Below are 21710 nucleotides of genomic sequence, written 5' to 3'. Positions count from 1 at the left end.
TATTTCATCACTTATTATAAATCAAGATTCTTTCTATATTAATAATAAATTTCAGAGGAGAACAATGTTTAAGGGCATACAAACATTGGTAAGAGGAAGGAAGACCCAACTAGAAATCAGAAGATGTAGGTGCTCTTGAACTAGGTTTGAGATGGGATACAGGCACTACAGCAGAAGGCTGCAGACGACTCAGACAAGGACACTGAGAAGTGGCACTGCCATGTGGAATTCCGTCTTCTACACAGCAAAACCATATATCCAGTTATTTTTCAGTGGATCCTGAATTCAACAGACCCAGGACAAACATATTTTGAGTACCTACCATGTATCAAAGACATTCTTCTAGACAGTGAGGACAGATTAATGAAAAAGCAATAAAAGTCTCCTCCCTCATGGAGGTTAAAAACTAGTGCAGGTACTTACAAATAAGCAAATATTATATTTAGTGTGTCAGATGATGCTATGGAAAAAAAATAAAGCAGAGAAAGGGGTCACGAAGGGCTGACAGGCAAGGGTGAGGCAGTTGCAATTTTAAACACAGTAGTCAAAAAAGGCCCCACTGGTAAGCTGACATCTGAATAGAGACCTAAAGAAATGAAGGAACAAACCCTGTGGATATCTAGGGAAAATTTTTCAATTCAAAGGGAGTAACAGCAAGCACAAAGTCCCTGAGGCAGGAATGTGCCTGGCTTATTGGAACAACAACAAGGAAGCCAAGAAGTGGAGAAAACAAAGAGAGAAGGTAATGGAGATGAGACGGGGAGAGTAGTTCACTTTGTCAGCCCCAGCAAGGACTTCAGCTTTTTCTCTGAAGTGGAAAACCACGAGAAAATATTGAGCAGAGGAGTGACGTGATCTTACATTTTAAGAGGATCACTCTGCTGTTATGTCAAGAACACAAGAAGGCAAAGGTGGAAGCAGGGAGATCAATTTGGAAACTACTGAAATAACCTAGGAAAGCAAGTTGATTGCCTGGATTACGGTGATAGAAGTAGAGGTGGCAGTCAGACTCTGCTGGTAGAATTTGCTGATAGATGGGATGCAGGTAGAGCATGAGGACCTGCGTTCCAGCCCAAGCAAGTGAAAGAATGTTACTGAAGTTTACTACGCTGGGAGAACTAAGGCTGGGCACTTGAAAGATCATAGTTTAAGATGAGAAGGAAGCACAAAGGACACCGCCAAGCCTGTTTCTTCATCTGTATAACTGGGATAAAAACAGTACCTACCTCATAGAGCTGTGAGGAATAAATAAAATAATGCAAGTAAAGAATGAGAATAACAAGTGACTTTTCCTGAGTCAGAAGGGAAGAACAAAATATTTACATATCTCATTTTAAAACTGAGGTGTATTTTTTTCATTACACAAAAATAAACTGTAAAAAAGGGTATCTTTAGGTCAACAAACCAGAATTCTTATTTCTTCATCAACATTGGGTGATGGGGCGGTGCCTTTTCTCCGAGATTTCTCTTTTTTTCCGTAAGATTCTTTGCTGGACATTTTGAAAAGCTAAAATAAATATCAAAAGCACATTATGTGTGTTTTACCACTGCCACAACAAAAACATTAGAAATTATTCTTTTTTCAGTTCCTTAAAGACTGGAGTTTTACAAAATAATTTCCATATTTTACCCATTCTCAAGGTGATGGGATTCTCTCATTGTTCCACTTTATTTTACTTATATTCTCCCTCATAATGATCTGTTCCCCTCCTTCAGCTTCATCTATTACCTTTTTAGGAATGACTCTCAAAACTATGCCTTTAGCCCTGACTTCTCTCTCAAGCATCACAACACCATTTTCAACTGCCTGCCAGACTGCTGTTATTTTGCCCCACCTACGTACACCTCAAAACCAACTAGTCAAAAGTCCTCATTTTCCCAACACACCCTCCGTCACTCACTGAGTGAGACTTCGGGCAAAATACATACTCTTTTGAGCCCTAGTTTCATTATATGTAAAATAAAGATAACTCATCCGAGAAGGTTTTTGAAGAACTCAGATGAAACTATGGATGTAAAAATACCTTGTACAGGATAGTACACAGTAGGGTCTTAACAAATACTGGCTTACGTGGTTGTCTTTCTTCTAGACCCTGAGCTTCTTGAAGAGTATGCTGTATTGAAAACTGAGGAGGTGGTCACAAATGCCTGCTGAGTGAATGAATAAGTGAATTTTTCTTCCCCAGAATATTCGCTGTTCATTCTGAGCCACTTCCACCTTGTGCTGATCCAGTCCCTGTGTCCACTTCCCATCCCAGTCTCACTTTTCCAGCCCTGATCTGGATCAAGTCTATACTGTTAGTTACTGACAGGAAAAAAAACAAACACACATAGTCATTCCTTATGGTCATAAACACTCTCAAGATAGTGTATACAACCATCCTGTACTGGAACGCAGAGGCCAGAGACTGGGAATATCACCAGGTTTGTTGGGGCAAGAGAATGTAAAAGGGGTCCAGAAGCAAAGTCCAAAGGAGAGTTTATTGCTGGCAGTGATATGTATTGACACTATGAACATAACAAAGACTAGGAACCAAGCAATTGCAACTACTCCTGGTCAATCATGATCACACTAAGTGAAGTTCTATAAAAGAATGATCAATTACGCTAAATCAAACTTTTAGAATGTTTTCTTTTTAGAATGTTTTGATGATTATGGAAGAAAGAATAAAAATGCTGATAGCTAACAGAAATCTAATAATAATAAAAATTAATAAAAGAGTAGCCAACATAAACTTCTAAGAACAAATTCTAAATTACCCATAAATTTTGCTTTGTAAGATAATTTATGGCAATAATTGAATTCACAGTTGAGCTTCCAGATTAGAGGAATAATCCTCATTTCTCTTTCTTGTTTCAAGGATCCCCATTCCATGGGGGGTTTGGGGGGGTGAAGCGGGGGAAGGCATAATGAAAAATAATAATTTCCATGAGATGAACTGCTTAGAGGCAATGGACTGGTTATGTTACTTTTTACAATTTAAACCCATTCACATTGTGCTGTGAATACAAAAAAACACAATTGAACCTGTTACCCATAAGACAAATTGAAAAAAAAACACTGCAGATAGTGGACTATCAAAGGAAAAACACCCATATGTGTACTATGACAAATGTTTTATACTCATATTAGTGTGAAATTCATATTGATTCTATGGAAATCAAAATACAAACTAAATGAGGGGAGACTTCCTGTGCTGGCCAGTCTCCAAAATGGCTCCTGATGATCTCTGCTACCTGGTAATTACAGTCTTATGTAGTCCCCTCTCACAATAGAGACGACCCACGTAACCAACAGGATATTGCTATATCCTGTTGCTAGGTCTAATAAGACATTGTGGTTTCTGTCTTATTCTACCTTGAATTGTTCACTCTAGGGAAAGCCAACCACCATATCATGAGGACATTCAAGTAACCCAAAGAGAAGCCCACCAAGGAAGAACTGAGACCTCCTGCCAAAAATGAATCGACTGCCAGGCATGTGAATAAGCCACCTTTGAAGCTGATCCTGCAGCCCTAAGCAAGCCTTCACATGGCAGCATCCCTGGTAGGTATCTTCACTTCAGTCTCATGAAACCCAGTGCCAGTATACCCAGAAAGCCATTTCTGAATTCCTGACCCATACAAACTGTGGGGTAATAAATGTTTTTGTTGTTTTAAGCCACTAAGTTTTGAGATAACTTAGGCAGCAACAGATAAGTAATATACTCACTTAATATGATTCTTCCAAACTCTGAAGATACCTTCTTCAGGATGTCTCAAGAGCAGGGACCATGCTTAGAAAATTAAAATTCCCACAGAATGCACAGGCTAAAAATCTAACCCATTTCATCTTCTGGTTTCCAGCTGGTATTAATGAGACTGACATATTGAATCAAGCTTTCAATGAACCATCTAGTCTTTTAGAAATTAAAAAATCACTGGTTCTTGGATTATGCACAAATATCCACTACTCATGTCTGTAAGTTATAATATGTTATTATGCCATTTTTTAATCAACTGTTACGAGCAGTGAGGCAGCATACATCCAGGAATAATAGTTAAAAGTTGGGGATGGGGCCACGAAGAGGGCTTTAGAACTATAATTCACGAAAACTTCCAGGGGATAAATTGTGTCTCCATTAAATTGGGGAGGAGGGGGGAAAAACCCTCCAAATATACTTCCTAGGTACTGGGGGGATTGGAGGGAGGACCAGATTCTTGTTTTGAGTTTCAAATTGCCAAATAATCACACTCGCTCTCCCCTGCGGACTGAAACAAATAGAAAATAAACAGACCAATGAGATAAGCATTAAGTATCAGCTTTATTAACTAGGAAAACCGAACTTTAGTGCGAGAACCTGAGACTAAAAAGAGTTTCCCTCTCCTGCCCTGCTGCCTGTTAACATTCGGACCAGTCTCAGGCAGAGCAGCCAGAAAACTCAAAATTTTTCCCCTTGCCTACCCCAGCGGTCTTGAAGGAGCGCGGCTTAAGCTCAAGCAGGCTCAGAGAGTAAAGGCAAGAGAAGTATGGGGGCCGGGGAACTCAGTTGCATACGCCTTGAGGAATGTGAATAGCATCAGTCAAGTGCCCCGAAGCTCAACATATTAACGAGCTTTGCGTATTAACAAACTAAATACAAGCACAGGGCACTCCCCCCGCCCCACTCCGCCAAATTCCCTATCCACAGAAATCTTACAGCCACGGCGCAGCGCTGATACTGGAAATACGTAGGTTAGGGCAAAAATAAAAACAAAAAGAAAAGAGTGTTCGGGTCACGGTGTGCGTGAAGGAGCGAAATGAGGTGCAGACCCCCAACTCGAAGTCCACCTGACTGAGACGAGCTTGTCAGCGTCCTGTAAACCGCCTAGGCCCACAGGCTCGCGTACTAAGAGACTTGACCCTAGCCAAGGCGAGGGGCAGCCCCGTTGGAAGGGCTGGGCCAGAACCCCACCCTTCACAGAGCAGGCTCAACCCCGGGTCCGCCCCCAGAGTCGCCCAGCCCAGGCTCGAAGGGACCCGGAATCCTCCGTCCGTCTCGCCGGCCGCCCGCTACGGTACCGGAGTGAGGCGCGGAGCCTGCCCAACGTAACGTCAACAATTCCCCCCCCCACCCCGCCCCGGCTCCCTACCTTATTCACCAGCGCTCGCGCCGGTGGCGACTCGGGACGCCCAGGCCAAGGGAAAGGGACCCCGAGCCCGATGCCCGCTGGGAAATGTAGTTCTGCGCTCGGAGGCAGGGTACCGCTCGAACGCTCCCGAGCGTTTGTTTAGCTTTGCCTTCACTTCCTCTGAGGACTTGGAACTCCGGATCCGCCCCGCCCCCATGCGGCGCGGTGCACGCTGGGTATTGTAGTCTTGGCTGGATTCGGTGGTTGACGCCTGGGATGGAGACGCACCGCGGAAACGGAACTCTCTGACCTCATTGGACGCCGTCCCCAGCCCGCTCCTGCGCAGTCTGGGCTGGCGTCGTAACGTCTCGGGGAAAAGGAAGCGGACGGGACCGCGAATCGCTGTCTGTTGCTTTTTATTTTTCTGCTGACTGGATTTGGTCACTGGTTCTTCGTCTTTTGTCTGTTGCACGCATCCCGCCCTCCCCAATTGCTTCCCCACTCCTCGGATCCGGCCCTCTGGGCTTTCACGCCAGTTGTCTCACCCCGCCGTGAGCCCCTCCTGGTCCCCGGTCGGGCCTGGCACGGAGGCGGTAACTATGGAGAATATGGCGGAGGAGGAGCTGCTGCCCCAGGAGAAGGAGGAGGAGGAGGAGGTGGAAGTGGCCCAGGTCCAGGTCCCGACCCCGGCCCCGGACTCGGCTCGGGTCCCAGCTCCGGCCCCGGATTCGGCTCCGGCCTCGGCCCCGACTCCGGCCACGGCTCCAGTCCCAGCCCCTGCCCTGGCCCAGGCTCCGACCCTGTCCCCGTCCCTAGCCTCTGCCCCTGATGAGGCTGAAAGCAGTAAGTGCAGGAGGCCCAGATCTGTCTGCCGCAGGAGAAGCGAGAAAGTGCGCCTTGCTGGGGAGTAGGGGAGGCCCTTCTCCCCTGGGATGGTTTATTATGGGGAAAGGCAGTTTTAGAGAAATGGGGGGAGGAAGGAGGAACCCGTATAGCGGGTAAAACGGGTGTAGGATGGGGGAAGGCATCTCCACAAACCTTGGGGACCTCACAGTGAAGGATCTGTGGAGGGCAGGTGTGCTGCAGATAGAAGGAAATAATGAGGTTGTGGGCTTCTTCGTTAAAGGGAGTCTTTTTTTGGTACAAAAATTAGAAGTTACACCTAATTTTGTAGTTCCCCTCTCAGCCCCGTCTGCCATGGTTCACTAAGTCCTTTAAAATATGATAGAGTAACTGAGGCAACCTGTTTACTGTAGTAGATGTTAACTGCCAAGATTTAGCAACCGTTGCTGTCAATTAGCTTTTGTGCTTCGACGGAGACAAGAGATGGGTTTTTCTCATTATTTCATTTTCTTTAGCAGCTTGCTTCCAAAAAGAATATGAGGCTGATGTATAGTTTAAGAAAGAGTCGGCTAAATTACAGATGTCTTCCCTCAGACATAAATACCAATTGAATGTTGTACGTTTTTCCATCAGAAGTCGGCTGTTGAAAATTAATAGCCCGTAGTATTGTGCTTCTGAATGTGCTTGCATGTTTTCTAAGTGATGATTTATTGGACCATAAAGGAATTTAAAAGATTGATAAGTAACACTTTAAGAATCTTCTGAACATTTTCAAATGTAAGGTCTAAGAAAGTTTTCTTTAAAAATTTAGTCCCAAAATTGACCGTTATGCTCTTTCTGAATCATAACAAAATATCTTAAATTAATTCGTTGTCTTTCCTACTTCTAAGCTAGTTGTGAGATTAATGTTTATAAAACATTTGGACAGTTATAATCTGATAGAATTATTTTACAATTTTAAAACAACATATAAATTGTTATAGTAGATGTAAGAGTAGGGCAGATCACAGAAAAGACAAAGTCAGCAGGCCTCTAGTAGGCCCCTACTCATCACAGAAGATCAGAGCTAGTAGGTGCAAAATAAGGCCAGTTGTTTCTTCATCCACAACTACAATGGGGGAAGAGGAGGAACACTTTCCTGAGTAAGGTATCCTCCCTAACTCATCTCTAGATGGAATATTTTTATGTTTATCAGAGGTGGTTGAACAGCTTTAGGGGATGCATGGTTTCTCCACCTCCCCACCATCAAGAATATGTTGAATATAGTTTGGAAAGATTTCTTCATATATTCCAAAATTTACAAGCGTGTAATTTGAAGAATGCAAGATGTTTGAGAAACCTGAAAATGCATTGGTGGGACAAGTAGGTAATGACTGAGAACCTGAAATGCATTAGAAACATATTAATCACATTTTAAAAATTATTTTTAGATGGTCTAGTTAGCCCTCTGAAATCAGTCTTAACTAGGCAAGATGAAGATGGCATATCTGAAATAGAATTGAAAATTGAGGAAAAAAGTTTTAAAAGAACCTCCTAGCATCTTGGACTCATCTGATTTAACAAGAGGTTTGCCTATTGACTTCTGGATTAGTGTGTTACAAAAAGATTGAGTGATTTTAAGTACAGATTGACTGATAACTACTGTGTTGAACCAGAAAGTGATTTTAGAGATGTACATAGGCATATCAGGACTCTTTAGACAGATCTTTTAGAGTTTACTTCAATAGCGGACCACAGGATTTTCAGTTTTCTAGCTTACCAGGCCCCTTTCGCTTACTTTGTACTACTTAGTAGTTGGAATGATTTAATAAGCACGTCATTATGTAGCACTATATATCTTGTTTCACACACACACATCTTTGAACTATGGAAGCCAAAAGCTTTTATGATTTCAAATTAAATAGGTTGGTTTCTACATGTGGATTCATTGCCTGAATCTTACTAGACAGTAAGGTCAGACACCTAGCAATTAAAGGTTTTTGTAAAGTGGGAAAAAATTTTACCTGTTTATAGAAATCATATCTCATTGTTAAGTCATTTGAACAATACCTGGTATAAGAAGTTAACCAATAGCATTTGTTGCTCCTTGTTTTTCTCATTTTAGAATTAGGTAAAAATTGTTTTTTAATAAGTTTTAGCAGGAATGTCTGACAGTGCTGAATTGAATTCCAAAATTATTGACTCAGTGTGCTACTGCATCCAAAAAGACTAATGATTTTTTTAAAAAATTAGTTTAAAACTTTAGTGCCTGCGGTGTGCAAGTTACTGCACTAGGCACTTAACCGTTACAAAGATGAATAAGACATAGCCCTTGCCTACTTACTGCTTATTTGTAGGGGAGACAAACAAGAACACAAATTATACAGAAGGAAAACAAAGCAACTGGGCATGAAGCTTGGAGAGGGATAGGCAGGAAGACAGCAGTGTCGAGAAATTGTATAATCTAATTATATAATTAATATTAGAGAGCCTTGTGGTTTACCCCCATTGACTCCTATCTCACTGGGGATCCTTTCCTGTCAGACCTCCTAGTCTTGCATATTCAGGATTCCACTTTGTAAATGTTCCTTTCCTTGGGGCTACACATATTCAGGTCTCTCTATCCTTGAAAGAAAAAACAAGTTACAATCCCATCCATCTCCTTTTTTATACTACCAAACTTCTTGAAAAAAATAATCTATGCTGATTTTCTAAACTTGGTTTCTCCTTCCAATCCCATTTGTACTCTCAGACATCTCACTGAACCTTCTTTCTTAAAGGTCACTAGAGACTTGCTAAATACTAAATCTGCAGCTATTTGTGATACTTACTGTTGAGCATTTCTCTTTTACAGTCTCTTTTCTCTTGGCTTCTGCATTATCTTGATTCTCCATACCATTTTTCCTTTTTGAATGTACCCTCTTGATTTTCTTCAACATCTCTTACAAATATCTACATACCTCCATACCTCACTTACAAATTGTATCCATTTATATTAATCAGTAGTGGGTTCAGCAGCATTGGGGAATGCATCCCACACACGACTTACTCAAGAATGCTAAATGTATTTTGGATTTATTCATATATTCCAAAATCTACAGGTATGTAATTTGAAGAATGTATAATATTTGAGTAACCCGAAAATGTGTTACTGGGACTGAGTTTTGGCTTTTTTCTTCTCTGTTTCACAACATTTTTCCCTTACGCTTTCTTACTCATGCTCATAGTTTCACCTAACATGTATTTATGAGTTATATCTATTCAGAATCCCTCCTGAGTTCCAAAAACAATTCAACTGCCTACTGGACTTGAGTACCTAATACCAGTAGTAATCAAACACACTGTGTAAAAAACTAAATTCCCTTGTCTCCTCTTTCCTCTTCCTTTCTGCCAAAAGTGTTTTCTGCTTCCTTTATTGGTTAACAATATTATTAAATCTCAGGATCGTCCTTTAATCTTCACCTTTACTTTCACATCCCAAGTTCTTTGCTTCTTGTTTTACCTTCTCTTCAACAGTACTTTTCTGTTACTAATTTCTCACCTCAATTATTGATCCTTGGTACTACAGCCAGAGGTACCCTCCTGAAATGCATTCAAATCATGTCTTTGATTTCCTCAGAAACCTGAATTAACATTGCCTGAAGAGTAAAGTCCAAACTAACTTGCATGGAATTTATGCCTTCCATGATACATTTTTGGCTGCATATCTTTCTACCAACTCTATCCCCCAAACATACTACTTTCCAGCCAGGAGTGGTATAGAGGTGGCTGTGTATTTTTACACCACATGCCTTTGTTTATTAGGTTACTTCAGTTTATAAGGCCTGACACCAAATCTCTACTTATTGAAATTCTATTCATACCCTAAATTTCAGTCAAATGCCACTTCTTCAGTGAAGACATTCCCAGGGGCACTTGTTGGAATGAATTACTCCTTCCTCTGTAGGCCACCATCATATTACCTTTACCCCTAGTGTTCATTTCATCCTGCCTTGTGTTCTAGTTAGTAGTTAACGTGTTAATCTCTCACCTGGTTGAAAGTTCTTTGAAAACAAGAAACATGGCTTCAGTGTTTTGTACAGACTAGAACCTTTCTTTTGTAGAATTATATTGAATAATAAGATAGAATTTGAAAGCTGTGAGGTTACACAGCGGAGTTTTTTCCCCAACTCTGCCTTCTTAGGCACACTTGTTATTTTATAAACTGAGTTTCCCATCCAGGTACTAGGGCACTGTGCTATAGGAAATAAAAGTGTAAAATTCCATGTGATGTGATCAAATAAAAATGAAGTTGGAATACAGATTGTTAAAGCATAATTTTCTAACTCCTAAAATTTTCTTTCAGAGAGACACATCTCAATTCAAAGGCAGCTTGCTGATCTAGAGAAGTTAGCTTTCGTAACTGAAGGGGATTTTGACTCTGCCAGTTCACTGAACTCAGATAATCTTGATGCAGGTATTTCCATGATTTGAAAATGTGTGTTTTCTCAGTTTCTAGTGATTTGTCATCTTTCAACAAATGAAAATTTTCCTAAGCATAGACTTGTTTATTTTCACTGAAGTAGAGCAGAAGTAAAATAATGTTTTTTTACTTAGGATATTATAGCCTTCTATATGCCAAGGTGCTATGAGATAAGTTATTTCACAACTTCTCAAGGAAATTACAGTCTCATGGATATATAAGGGCTTTGTATGCTAAAAGTAAGGAATTACATTTTACTATGAGTAACAGAAATCCGAAAAGTAGTATGGAGGCTTATATTCTCTCATGTAAAAGGAGTCCCAAGGCTGGCAATTTAGGGCTGGTACAGAGTTTCACAATCTTGTCAGTGCCCCAAGCTCTTCTCTTTCTACTTTGCCATCCTTGTGCTTGGATTTCATCCTCAAGATCTCCTCACAGTTTTTTGAAGTAGGCAGAGTATATATATAAAAGAAATAAAATTGTGCTTACACTTGCCATGTGCTATGTGTGAAAGATACTTGTTGGATTAAAAATTGAGTTATTATTTCTGTATATTTTATTGCTTTAAACCTGGATTTGAGATTTTAATTCTTTTGTATACTATCAAAGTTTTTATTAAGATACATTACATTTCTAATTAAATAAAACTTATTTAATACATAATCTTTTCAAGAATATGTTAATAAAGAAGGAAGAACTTGCAAATTTAGTAATAGGATACAGTGGTTGTAACCATGACCCCAGTCTCAGAATAGCAGTTATATAGGATCCAAGGTACTCCTTCCACTTCCTTCTTCCATTTTTCTAACTCCACACATTAACTATTTTTGTTGCTGCTAGAGAAGAAGAGTATCAGAGCAGATACTTATGCTCTCTGCCCAGCTCCTAGCCGTCTGGGAGTGTGACAACTGCTGCCTTTTCTCCTGCCCGAAGTACAGAATGACATTCTCTCTGGCAGGCACTTTGGCTGGAGGGATATCATGTAGTTTATCATTTCCTCATCCTCTCTTTTCCCAGTGGCAACAAGGATATCTGCTAGCCACAGAGAGGAGAGTTTTAGGTAAAAAAATAAGTCACTGACCATGTGCTAAAACAACTATTGTTAAGTGCCTGCTGAGGCAGGAATGACTTCTCCCTAATGTTAAGAAAGATATCATCTAAGGTGTGTGAGTGTGTGTTTTGGGGGGTAAAGGGCAGAGGCAAGAGAGGTTCCCCATTACTTCTTTTGTAGCTAAATTTAAGCATGAATAGCTAGTATATTCTCTGCTTTATTAGTTCCTTTTCCTTTAACAGGAAACAAACAGGCTTGTCCATTGTGCCCCAAGGAAAAATTCAGAGCTTGTAATAGTCATAAGCTTCATCGTCACCTTCAAAATTTACACTGGAAAGTCTCAGTTGAATTTGAAGGTTAGTATTTTTGTGCTTGCTAAAAGTGATGTAAACGAAATTAAAGATTTGGTACCAGTTTTGGAATTTTAATGGAAACATAATCAAATATTTTCAGTTTAAAATTATGAAGGATTAATGGCCCTCTTTTAATGTATTTATTAATAAAAGACCATATAGCTCTCTAGGCAATAGATAGATGTGACACCAATAGTTCAGTGTGGCAAATATTTATTAAGCATCTCTTCTGTACGGGGTACCTGCTTGGCGCTGAAGGTCCACATTACTTATTGAACCATGTTTTAATAGGTTATACTTTTCCTTTTATATTAGAACAACTACAATTTTACACATTTTTGAAGATACAATAAATTTAGTAAAACAAGAAAATAAAATAATTGGTATGAATATTGGAAAAAAGAAGAAACATCTTTTTTTTCCTGCTGATGGCTTTAGAAAGCCCGTTAATGAGAGTATTTGGAACAGTGGTGAGATACAAGATAAATATTCAAAATCAGAGTCTCTCTACTCTAGATAAATGGAAATTAGAAAAATAACAGTTATAATAGTGACAAAAATGACACAATTTGAGGGAGTAAGTTTAATGAGAGGACTCATATAAAGAAATGAATAAAGTTGAATAACAAAAAACAACATCTTACCAAGTTAAAATACTTCATAGAGACAGTGAATTATTAGATTCTGAGATAGTGAATTATATATTATAGCATTTTTGGAAAGAGATCTGGCAACATTTAAAAAATTTAAAATATTCATCCACCAGGCACTCCCTTTCCTAGGAGTAAAAGCAGCAATTCACAAGGATAGGTATAGGAGAATATTCATTGCAGCATATGCTTAGTGACAAAAACTTGGAACTAAAATAAAAGAAATTGAATAAATTATGGTACATACATACCATGAAATATTATGCAGCCATTGAAAAGAGTATATTAGATCTATACCAGTTTACTTCGAAGGATTTCCATGGTAAACTACTAATGAAAATAGCAATATATGGGATAAAAACAAAAAGTACCCCCCCCCAAAAAAAAGCCCTAAATATCAGTCTTAAACATGTGTATACTTATATTTGTATATGATTATATAAGTATAGTCATTGTCAAATGTGCTTATCTGGGGTTTCAACCAGACTGAGTGAAATAGCCACTATAAGACACCCAAAAAAAGAAGCTAGAACTATACCAGAATTATTTTCTTAGATTATTACTAATTACTTAGAGAAAAGGGAATTAGAGACTAATTCAGAAGCTGTATGTCTTACGTTTAATTATTTATAAGAATGTATAGTAAACCATATTGACTTATCAAAAAAGAAAGATCTCATTTTAATTACAAAGGTCTCTTTCATTTGCTTTATTTAAGCCATTGTTTAATCTTTAGGTTTGGTCTCCCTCCTCCAAGTTATTCTTTTCTCTTTGATGGCTCATAGTATTGCTTTACTCTGTCATGTACATTAGGTTGTTGGGTTCTTTCACATGGTGGTCATCTGGTAGATGGTGAACATGATAGATTTTGTCTTTGTGAGCAGGCTTCAAAGTAGTTGGCAAATATGTTGAATAAGATCTGCTGAAGGAATAGAAGTGACATGAGGGAGAAAAAGGCAAGAACGCTTGTGTTTGAGACTTGAGCAACTAGAAAAATGTCCTTTACTGGGATGGAGAAGACTGCATTAGGTATGAGAAAGAAGGACAGGTCCTCAGATTTAGGCATGCAAATGTTGCGATGCATCTAGTGGAGATATCAAGTAGCCTGGAGGCTACATGAATCTAGACCTTGGGGAAAAGGTTTGGGCTAGAGATACATATTTGGGAGTTGTCAGAATATAGATGGTAGTTAAAGCCATAAGACTGGGTGGGATAACCTTAAGAGTACATATAGGTGGAAAAAAGTTGTTGTCCAAGGTCTGAGTCCTGAGGCGCTTCAACATATACAAATAAATGATTGGATGTAAAGTATGAGAAGAAAGGAGTTAAAGCTAACTTAGTTTTTGAATTGGGAGTAACTGGAAGGCATTTTCATTCATTAAAAAGGTGAAAAAGAGACCTGGTTCAAGAGGAAATGAAAATTTTAGTCCTTGACAGTAGGTTTTTTTGGAGTTCTGTTGTTGTTGGGTTTTTATTTGTTTTCTGTTTTTTTTTCTTGGCTGCATCACACAGCTTGTGGGATCTTAGTTCCCCGAACAGGGACCAGGGATCAAACCCATGTGCCCTGCAGTGGAAGCATGGAGTCCTATCCACTGGACCGCCAGGGAATTCCCGACAGTAGGTTTTGAAATAACCAGTCATATGTCTTCAATAGGCAATTGGAAGTAGAGATCTGGCCCTCAGGAATGAGTTGGTAAGAGAGCTATAATTTGGGATTCCTTCTCACAGGGGAGATGGTTGCAATCATGAAAGGCACTACAGTTACCAAGGAAATGAGAAAAAATTTATGTAGCACATCAAGCATACAGAAAATCTACATTTTCGAGTATGAGAGAGGGAAAAGAATCTGTAAAGAAGATTAAGTAGGAAAGATGGGAAGAGAACTAAGATAGTGCCGTATCATAAATGAAGAAGAGGCTGTATAATGGTAAATGCAGCATAAGGCAAAGAAGATGAAGCCTAAGAAAAAGTCAAGATGGCAGAAAGATGATAAAACTGAGTCCCAAAGAAGCTAAATGACTAATCCAAGGTAACACAGATATTTTTGGCAGAACCAGATTTTGACCCTAGATCTCCTGTATTTGTTTTTATACTATGTCATATACAGCAAGTGCATAAAACTAAGGCAGTCTCATTCAAATAAATTATGACATTACAAATATAAGAATAATCTCTATTCTTATAAAATTTGCTAGTAATTTTTAATAATAATTGAATACTTAATGAACAGTGATAGACAAGGAGCAATTCTTCATTCTTCATTCTAGGTTACAGGATGTGCATCTGTCACTTACCTTGTCGACCAGTGAAACCAAACATCATTGGAGAACAGGTAATCACATGGTAGATTTGTTTTTTTTAGATTTAGCTGTCCCTAAAGAAAGTGCAATTTTGACTTGCTTTATGACTAAAATGTGCATATTCAGCAATGAGTTTAAGATTTTGTTTACAAGGGCTTTCAGATTACCATAGTAGGAAAAATATGAAATGTATGAAAGAAGTTGCTGTATTGAACTTTTCATTTTAAAGTTTTTAATTTCAGTCAGATCACCTGCTCTCTTGTGTTCAAAAGGAAAATTAACCCACTTACTAATTTTGGAATGAAGATTTTTAAATAGTAATTTTTTTCTTTCAAAATAAATTTTGATCATGGAATAAGAGCCTTTAATTTCTATGGTTTAGTAAATATCTTAATATGTGTCGATTCATACTCATCCTCCCTATGTTCTTCCTCTTAATTTGTCAAAGGACAGAATGAAGAAACTTTCTGAAATCTTACTTTTTTTTAAAAGTACGTGTGTTTACTTTTAGGATAGATTTGACCTTTGGGGAATACAAATTATAAAATATTTTATAGTGACACTATCCTGAATGCATATTAGTTTAATGGGTCCTCATTATTAATTTTCCTTTCAAGTCACTAAAAAAAGTAAAGAACTGGGGGGGAAAAAACAAACATTTCTTAAGTAGTTAGGATAATGCTTAGTCCATTAACCCTATCTAAGATATTTTGAATATGATAACCACAATGCCATAAGGAACCTTGTGCAATGTTCTTGACTATTCTCTCCTTGCTCTATGATCCCGAGTAAATAGGACGTAAGAGTAAAAAGGCATCAAAAGCAGGAAGGAGCTGTTAGAGTGGTGTTTTTGTTCTTAGCTAAATAAGGAACTATAAAGTGAGAATTTTTACTTGGAAAAATAGACTTTTTATTCTGTCTCTAACATTTAGTAGTGTGCTAGAACTAGCTCAATTTTCCAGAAATCTTGAAAGCTCGTTGTTAAATGTGGCCATCATCAAAAATTAAATTATATAAACTTAAAAGTAAATAAATTATATTAAAAACAAAGGTAATGAATACTCAACTCACTACTTTCCATTTATTTTACTACATTTTACTTTTACCTGTGCTCTTAACGTTATTTATGTATTCTATATCTGCACTGTGGCAGTGTTCTCTGGTATGATATTGCACATCTCTTCCCAAATTCACGTTCAGTGATGTCACATTGGTAGCTGCAAATGTCACAGTTGTAGCTTGACCTTGGCCATGGTAGAGTACATAAACCACAGACAGCTGCAGACACTACAAATCAGGGCTTTATTTTCCTGGAGAGCCAGTTGCTATACATCTACCAGCACATTGCTGCTAGTGTCATACCGTTTGTTAAGTGCTGCTTATAGAAGATAGAGTACAGTTATTTGCTGATTAGAATGAATGGAAAAAACTAAGAAATTAAACTTGTGGCCTATTGTAAAGTAAGATTAAAAAGCATATGTAAATATAGGTAAGGAAGTAAAAATCCTTTCAAAGTCACATGGCAAAATAAATACTATCTTCTATAAGTTAAACCCTAAATACACTAACATACATAAATTTACAATATTAAATAAACTTTTATTTCATTGTCTTAGTAACTTATTTATGTATTTAAATTAAATACTCTGTTTGATAGATATCCAGTAAAATGGGAGCCCATTATCATTGTATTATTTGTTCAGCAACAATCACCAGAAGGACGGATATGCTAGGACATGTTAGGCGCCATGTGAATAAAGGAGAGACTAAATCCACGTATATTGCTGGTAAGTTGAGCAATCTCATTAACATGTTAATAAGTAAATTCTTAAACAATGGTCTAATTATTCTTTTCAGATATCAAGCAGACAAAATACAGTGACTTAACCAAAACATTTAGTTAACTACTAATCTGTCAGGTTTTGTTTTGTTTCTGTGAGACTCCCAACAATATTCAACTGTTCTCAATTTAACAGATACATTTAATATCTGGGATAGATATTAAATATGGGTAGAAAAAAGTAACTGATGTTCAAGTAAATATAGGTATCTTAATGAAAGACTATAGAATTTTATTATGAATGACGGCTCCTGTACCAATAACTGTGTTATACTTATTATCGAAAAACACTGGAAAAAGGAGGTAGAGTGATATATAAAGACTCTTTATTATCCTGAGTGATACCAAGTTATTAGTAGCTTGTTAACACTGAGACAGTTCCTTCGCAAGAATTAAGAATTAAGCCCTCCTGCCCTAAGGCATCCTTTATATGTAATGAATTAACTTCTCTCGTATGCATATAGAATGGTACTCTGGACCTTTCCTTTAAGAATTGAAAAAAAAGTCACTGAAATAATTATTTGAAGGGCTTAATTTGCTCACAGAACCTGGTTTGAGAAAGGCTGATCTTGTGAGATATGTGACTTGACACTTTGTTGAGTATAGAAAGATATATAACACAACACTAGGAAAGATTACTTTTATTTGGCATTGTAGGAAGGGAAATATGGTTCCCATTTAGTTAACATTCCGATAGTAACGTTATCAAGAAATCCAAACATAGAGAATCTCAATTATATTTCCCCCACACATATTACATATGTCTCTTTTCTTAAATATTTAAAGTATATTCACACAAACACATCACTGTTTCATTTGGGTTTATAGCTAAATGATTCTAATGTATATTAAATGTAGAATAATTTTTTTACATTAGCTTATAGCTGTTTGAATATAATTTGTGATTTAAAATCTTAATTATGAGAAAGTGTTCTGAAGTCAAGCACATTCAGGAAATATAGTGACTCTTAGTCATCCATGCCGGCTAATGGAATGTAACTACACAGAGAGGTTAATTTTCTAATGTTTAAACCACAATAAAATATATTTAGCAACCAACCTATATAAACACAATGTAGTGTTTGATGAGTAATAAAGGTATTTTAGGATTTTGTGCTATCTTAGGTTGATTATTCTTAACTAGGTATACAGATATATTGATGTGCTAGACAGTTAAGATTTTAAGCTGACAAACTTTAATCCACCAAATACTTAACTGAGTACTACTCTTTTCCAGAGACAGTGCTAGGTAGGTCAGTTTGGGGGGATTTTTTTGGCATCTACTCAACTGATTTCATTAACATGAAATATTATAAAGGAAGGTTATTTTTTTAATGTATATTGTTTTTGATATTTAGAATTATTTTGTATTTCACTGGAAATCTTTTTTTTTCTTTTTGTAATTTTAGCTTCTGCTGCCAAACCACCTAATGAAATTTTGAAAGAGGCAGACACAGATGTACAAGTTTGTCCCAACTATTCTGTACCGCAGAAAACAGATTCCTATTTTAATCCCAAAATGAAACTAAATCGGTAAGATAAATTGAAAACAGGGTTATGGGATGTTTCAAATAATTACAGATGTACCTTTTCTTAATCTTTTTGTTCTAATATACTGAAACTTAAAACTAGATATAGATTGAAAATCACTTATTTTAGCATTTTCTCAGAATGATTGTTTTCTCTCTTTCATTTTTCTACCAAACCAATTTCTTTCTCAGAGAGTAAAATAGGTCTAACTTTATATAATTAAATGAACATGTTGGGCGAGTTGGGCAAGTTTGTGGGCAAGTTTTATTTATAAAATCATTATTCGTAGTGAATACTTGTTAATAAAACCCAATTTGATTTGTAGTTTAATTTCACAGGTTTTTAGTTCTTGTACTGTTAAGTAAGGAATATAATATTAGGTCTCTTTCCAAAATAGTTTGCATAGTAAATACGAGCCCCATTTCTCACTATTCTTAAAATAAAATCTACAATGATGAAACCATGGTGCCGTAAAATTATTTGATTGTTATACTTTCTTCTAGGCAGCTAATATTCTGTACACTGGCTGCTTTGGCTAAGGAACGAAAACCTTTGGAATGTCTAGATGCCTTTGGAGCTACTGGTAAGTAGTGAAGCCTTTTTGGAACCCCACTTTATCAGATCTGTACAGTATCTTTTCTTTCCCTTTTTTTTCTTGTTGTTTAGCCACTTTGAAAACTAAGGGTTTGTTTATATCATGTGAACCTGAAGAGATTTTTTTCCCAGTTTTATTGAAAATAATTGACATACATCACTGTACAGGTGTACACGTTTGAGGTGTACAGCATGATGATTTGCTTTACATATATTGTGAAATTATTACCACAGTAGGTTCAGCTAACATCCATCATCTCATGTAGATACAATATCATAAGAAAAGAAAGAAGAAAAAATATTTCTCCTTGTGATGAGAACTCTTAGGATTTACCCTTTTAACGTTCCTATATACCAGTGTTACCTGTACGTAGTCATCATGTTGTACATTTCATCCCTAGTACTTATTTATCTTATAATTGGAAATTTGTACCTTTTGCCCACCTTCTGGTACAGTATCTTTTCTTAGGAAATTTATATGGATATCATATGTAGCAAAATATTTTGATATAAAAAAAGAACCAAGGTAAATTTTTTTATTGTGGAAAATTTTCAAATATATACAAATGTAGAGCATATAATAAATGAATTCCTTTATATCCATCACTCACTTCAGAAATTACCAATTCATACTCAGTCTTGTATATGTATCCCTGTGCACTTTCCCTTATACCTCATTCCCCCATTCTATATCCCCATTATTTTGAAACAAATCACAGATCATTTCATCTGTAAATATTTCAATGGGATATGTAATAAACAAGGACTTTTAAAAATTAAAACCCATATACTATATCACACAAAAAATTAAGAATAATTCTTTAATATCATCAAATGTTTAGATATGCCTAATTATTTCATAATTTTTTACAATTCAAATCAGAATCCAAACAAAGACTATATTTCAGTTTTTAGTATGTCTCTTAAGTCTCTTTTTAATCTATATTACCTTCCATCATTTTGTGTGTATGTGTGATAATTATTTGTTGATATAACAGGTCATTTGCCCTGTAGAGTTTCCCACAGTCTAGATTTTTGCTGATTGCATCACCATAGTTCATATAAGATGAACCATCACATGGTTCCTCTATCTCTCATATTTCTGTAAATTGGTAGTTGGACCTTCAGGTTTGATCAGATTCAGATAGGATTTTTTTTTTTTTTTGCAAGAATACACATTTACTGTGATCCGTTATCAGTTGGTGTTTGGTTGTCTCTTTTTTGTGATGCAGTAAATATTGCTTAGTCATTAGGCAGTGGGGTAAGGTGAAATTTTAAAGATTGAGAACATTTTTCCCAAAAGGACTTAACAGTAGAGAAAAGATAATGGAAAAAGTAGAAAATTTCTAAGAAGCCACTTGTACCTAATCCATGTCTTACTTCTTAAAGGTTATAGGAGTGTATTCTTGGGAAGTTTGTACCAATAGGATGAAAGCATGACTTAGCTCTCCTTAAGTTCCTCTCCTCAGGGAGAACTAGTGGTTAAAAACATGGACTGTGGAATCAAACTGGCTGCATTCAAATCCCAGCTTTATAACATGGCAGCTGTCTAACCACAGGAAATTTATGCTTCAGTTTCCTCATCTATCTAAAGGAAGGGTACCCACCATAAAATAATGTGAAGATTAGGTAAATTAATATATGTAAAGAAATTGGAACAGTGTCTGGTATATAGCAAATGCTATAAAAGTATTCAGTGTCATCATTATTGTATTATTACTACTTCTACTGCCATCATCATCATCATTAGTAGTCTCTGTAAATATGGTAAAAGTGATGAAGTAGTGATTTTAAGCTGATCACATCCTCTGAACCAGTTGGATTTTTTGTTTTTAATATTTGTTTGTTTATTTGGCTGGGTTGGGTCTTTGTTGCAGCATGCAGCATATTCATTTTGGCCTGTGGGATCTTTTGTTGTGGCACTCATTGTGGCGCGCGGCTCTTCGTAGTGGCACGCAGGCTTCTCTATAGTTGTGATATGCGGGTTTTCTCTTCTCTAGTTGTGGCGTGGGCTCCAGAGCACATAGGCTCTGTAGTTTGTGGCACACAGGCTCTCTAGTTTGGGTGGGTGAGCTCAGTAGTTGTGGTGCGTGGGCTTAGTTGCCCTGCGGCATGTGAGATCTTAGTTCCCCGACCAGGGATTGAACCCACGTCCCCTGCATTGGAAGGCAGATTCTCTACCACTGGACCACCAGGGAAGTCCCACCAGTCGGATTTTAAATTTGAATCAATTTTTACTCCTTTTCCTGCCACTGTCCCCACATACACTCAACCACCAGATCTGTTCTAATTTTTCTTTTGTATTATGACTCATACTCCTTTTCCATTCCATATCCACCAATGTAATGATTTTTAGCAATGATATCTCTCCCACCCAGTCTGTCTTGTATGCTATTGCAAATAGCCCTTCCTCTGAAAGACTGAATTGATAATGTTACTTCTCAGTCAAAAAAATCATGCATCTTTATTGCCTAAATAGAGTTCAGCTTCTCAGATTGAAATTTTTTTAACATCTTTATTGGAGTATAACTGTTTTACAATGGTGTGTTAGTTTCTGCTTTACAACAAAGTGAATCAGTTATACATATACATATGTTCCCATATCTCTTCCCTCTTGCGTCCACCTCCCTCCCACCCTCCCTATCCCACCCCTCTAGGTGGTCACAAAGCACCGAGCTGATCTCCCTATGCTATGCGGCTGCTTCCCACTAGCTATCTATTTTACATTTGGTAGTGTATATATGTTCATGCCACTCTCTCACTTCATCACAGCTTACCCTTCCCCCTCCCCATATCCTCAAGTCCATGCTCTAGTAGGTCTGTGTTTTGTTCCCATCCTACCCCTAGTCTCTTCATGACATTTTTTTTCTTAGATTCCATATATATGTGTTAGCATACAGTATTTGTTTTTCTCCTTCTGACTTACTTCACTCTGTATGACAGACTCTAGGTCCATCCACCTCAATACAAATAACTCCGTTTCATTTCTTTTTATGGCTGAGTAATATTCCATTGTA

At 37.4% G+C, this 21710-nt stretch overlaps 2 protein-coding genes across 14 annotated transcripts in view; one reads left to right on the top strand and one right to left on the bottom strand.

The window, feature by feature from the left end:
- Positions 1–5262, bottom strand: part of SWT1 (SWT1 RNA endoribonuclease homolog) — a 93788-nt gene extending 88526 nt beyond the window's left edge. For 11 of the 12 annotated variants that reach the window (XR_003679385.2, XR_003679386.2, XM_028488440.2 and 8 more), the window contains exons 1-2: positions 5113–5262; positions 1406–1507 (exon numbers count right to left, since the gene is read on the bottom strand). Coding sequence is in view for 10 of the 12 variants with exons in the window: in XM_028488440.2 (XP_028344241.1) it covers positions 1406–1498 (93 nt within the window). In the remaining 2 variants the exon portion in view is untranslated. Of the gene's footprint in view, positions 1–1405; positions 1508–3712; positions 3795–5112 lie in introns of those variants that run through there. The other variant, XM_028488438.2, reaches the window with a different exon arrangement.
- Positions 5263–5390: 128 nt separating this feature from the next.
- TRMT1L (tRNA methyltransferase 1 like) overlaps positions 5391–21710 on the top strand; it is a 44961-nt gene continuing 28641 nt past the window's right edge. Inside the window, exons 1-7 of one of the 2 annotated variants that reach the window (XM_024133793.3) lie at positions 5391–5934; positions 10259–10369; positions 11669–11782; positions 14697–14761; positions 16387–16516; positions 17979–18102; positions 18603–18682. In XM_024133793.3, coding sequence (XP_023989561.1) covers positions 5691–5934; positions 10259–10369; positions 11669–11782; positions 14697–14761; positions 16387–16516; positions 17979–18102; positions 18603–18682 — 868 coding nt within the window. In that variant the 5' untranslated portion in view covers positions 5391–5690. The remainder of the gene's footprint in view (positions 5935–10258; positions 10370–11668; positions 11783–14696; positions 14762–16386; positions 16517–17978; positions 18103–18602; positions 18683–21710) is intronic. The other variant, XM_028488446.2, reaches the window with a different exon arrangement.

This window comes from Physeter macrocephalus, chromosome 4 (genome assembly GCF_002837175.3).
Source record: "Physeter macrocephalus isolate SW-GA chromosome 4, ASM283717v5, whole genome shotgun sequence".
Classification (NCBI taxonomy): Eukaryota; Metazoa; Chordata; class Mammalia; order Artiodactyla; family Physeteridae; genus Physeter; species Physeter macrocephalus.
This window is presented reverse-complemented; position numbering and strand designations above follow the sequence as displayed.